The sequence below is a fragment of the Protobothrops mucrosquamatus genome, unplaced genomic scaffold, assembly GCF_001527695.2.
Source record: "Protobothrops mucrosquamatus isolate PMUCROS unplaced genomic scaffold, P.Mucros_1.0 scaffold3574, whole genome shotgun sequence".
Classification (NCBI taxonomy): Eukaryota; Metazoa; Chordata; class Lepidosauria; order Squamata; family Viperidae; genus Protobothrops; species Protobothrops mucrosquamatus.
The window spans coordinates 169957-172830 of NW_015389539.1; the positions used below are offsets into that span (position 1 = coordinate 169957).

The 2874-nt window shown below is 42.7% G+C and overlaps 1 protein-coding gene across 1 annotated transcript in view; it reads right to left on the reverse strand.

The window, feature by feature from the left end:
• INTS2 (integrator complex subunit 2) overlaps positions 1-649 on the reverse strand; it is a 52002-nt gene extending 51353 nt beyond the window's left edge. Inside the window, exons 1-2 of the mRNA XM_015827249.1 lie at positions 357-649; positions 122-260 (exon numbers count right to left, since the gene is read on the reverse strand). Of these exons, the coding sequence (XP_015682735.1) occupies positions 122-260; positions 357-649 (432 nt within the window). The remainder of the gene's footprint in view (positions 1-121; positions 261-356) is intronic.
• Positions 650-2874: the final 2225 nt, after the last annotated feature.

Here is a 2874-nt window from a genome sequence, read left to right on the forward strand (position 1 = left end):
GAAGGAAGGAAGGAAGGAAGGAAGGAAGGAAGGAAGGAAAGGAAGGGAAAACCTACAGTTTTAAGGACCCAGAAAAGAGAGGTGACCTTGTCAGTCAGGAAGGACCGAAGGAAAAACTCACCTTATTCATAATTGCCAGCAGCTCGCTCAGCACAAGACGGAGCCGCCGGGGTGAATCGCTGTGTTCAAATTCCAGAGTCAGGCCGTGCTGCAGCTGGGACACCAAAATGCTCTCTCCGCTGCCTCCGCCAAGCTTATGTCTAAGAAGAGAAGAACATAAAGGCTTCCTCTTCCGATTTGTTATAGCGCTTTTTTAAAACCGTCGTGGGGGAAAAACCAAAACCAGGCAGCCTTACCTAAGCTGTTGTTCTTTGTTGGCATCCTGTTCCAAAGCGTGAAAATCCACAGAGAGCAAGGCTACGATGGAGTTGACGGCTTCGACGCCCGAAAGCAGGCGCAGGATGAGTTTCTTGTCCTGGGCCCAACTCTGGCTCTGATCGGCCGGTGCACACAAGGCCATCCGCACCAAGCAAGGCAGCAACAATCGGAGCTCCGGGTCGCTCAGTGCCGCTAAACGCACCACGTCCACTTTCTGCATGGCTTCGAAGGCGAAAGGACTGACAAACTGAAGAGATGAACATTCCGCCATTTTGCAAGCGTACCCTGAAATCCACAATAAATAGTTTAGAAAATCAAACTGTCTCTCTCTCTCTTTCTCTTACACACACATACACAAGTATTAATACCACTTTACAATGCCTTGGTAAGGCCACACTTGGAATACTGCATCCAGTTTTGGTCACCACGATGTAAAAAAAGATGTTGAGACTCTAGAAAGAGTGCAGAGAAGAGCAACAAAGATGATTAGGGGACTGGAGGCTAAAACATATAAGGAACAGCTGCTGGAATTGGGTCTGTCTAGTTTAATGACGAGAAGGACGAGGGGGGACATGATAGCAGTGTTCCAATATCTCAGGGGCTGCCCCAAAGAAGAGGAAGTGAAGCTATTCTCCAAAGCACAGCAGGACAAGAAGAAACGGGTGGAAACTAACCAAAGAGAGAAGCAACCTAGAACTAAGGAGAAACTTCCTGACAGTGAGAACAATTAACCAGTGGAACAACTTGCCTCCAGAAGCTGTGAATGCTCCAACACTGGAAGTTTTTAAGAAGAGATTGGACAGCCATTTGTCTGAAATGGTATAGGGTTTCCTGCCTGAGCAGGGGGTTGGATTAGATGACTTCCAAGGTCCCTTCCAACTTTATTATTATTGTTATTATTATTATAATACACGACAAATACCAATAAAGGAGAATATTTGTAGCTCAGGGTTAAAATGAGAGGTCCTTTGGTGTTCTCTCTCTAGCTTGGTGGCTTTCTTGCAGAAGTTCCATTATCCAAACAAGGCAACATCATTGGTGCTAGTAAGGAATGGGGTTTGTTCTCAATTTGTATTATAGTGGCTTGCCCAAATGAGCATAAATTAAAGCTTAACAGGCCAACAGTCAAGAAGTAAACAATACCCCAATCAAGGAACTGCCAAAACAAGTTAACCCTAACCCTAACCTCAATCTGGGTCCCAAGTCAATTAACAGAGCAAGCGTTTAAGCCCTTAGCGAAGGACAAAATTATAATATGGATTTTTATAGGCAGCTGTTAGGATAAATGCAGAGGAAAAAGAAAAGCAATGATTACAAAAAGCAAGCAGTATGCTCCAAATAAATCCAAGCCACGAAAAAATTGCAACCCTTTTTTCCATCTAGGCTGGAAAAACTGTTTTGGAAACTTAGCAGTCAGTATTGTATGGCTTCCGGTTTCTTTAATTTCCTATCCATGAACTAAAGGTGTGGGTCTAACAAACTATTGAGGTTTACCAAATTCTTCCTTCCTGAATAATCAATAAGTACAACTCAACACAAAAAAATACACTATTATACCTTACATGTTATTATATAGGTCACTAAGTGCTGTGATAATTTTCAATATGCACCTGCTTAAATACTTTTTTTTTGGTCATATAGAAATCTATTTCTCATATGTTCAAACCAGGGAGCTTTCTAAAAGTTTGAGGCAATGTCATTTTTTTTGAGCAACCACTTGGATTAACAGTCCCTTGCAATATGACATAAGTCTGCATATTTATCAAGTCACTCTTTACAAATGACTGTAAATATAGGTTAACCATCAAGTTTTGTTCTCCTCGCCCTTCTCCCTCTGCTTTTGCCATCTGTCTGCTCTTAGATCGATGCACAGGTACCATGTATGAGGATGGAGAAATATCAGTGATTACATACAAAAATAAAAGCATTTTGCGTATTTTCCTCAAACCAGAAATTATTATTTTTGTCCCTTGTGATGGCAAGGGAAGAGCTAGTGTGGGAGAGAGTTAGGACAATGAAGCCACTGGACCTCTTGTTCTCTAAGACTAATCTACTTTACAGGATTGTTGTGAATTTCATGAGGGAACGGAGAAGCTGGGAGATTGTTCTAAGTGTGTCAGAGAAGCATTACAGAATAAGAGAATAACAAGAGTTGGAAGGGACCTTGGAGGTCTTCTAGTCCAACCCCCTGCACAGGCAGGAAACCCTATACCATTTCGGACAAATGGCTGTTCAGTCTCTTCTTAAAAAATTTCAGTGTTGGAGCAACCAAAACTTCTGGAGGCAGGTTGTTCCACTGGTTAATTGTTCTAACTGTCAGGAAATTTCTCCTTAGTTCTAGGTTGCTTCTCTCCTTGATTAGTTTCCACCCGTTGCTTCTTGTCCTGCCTTCAGGCGCTTTGGAGAATAGCTTGACTCCCTCTTCTTTGGGGCAGCCCCTGAGATACTGGAAGACTGCTATCATGTCCCCCCTCGTCCTTCTCTTCATTAAACTAG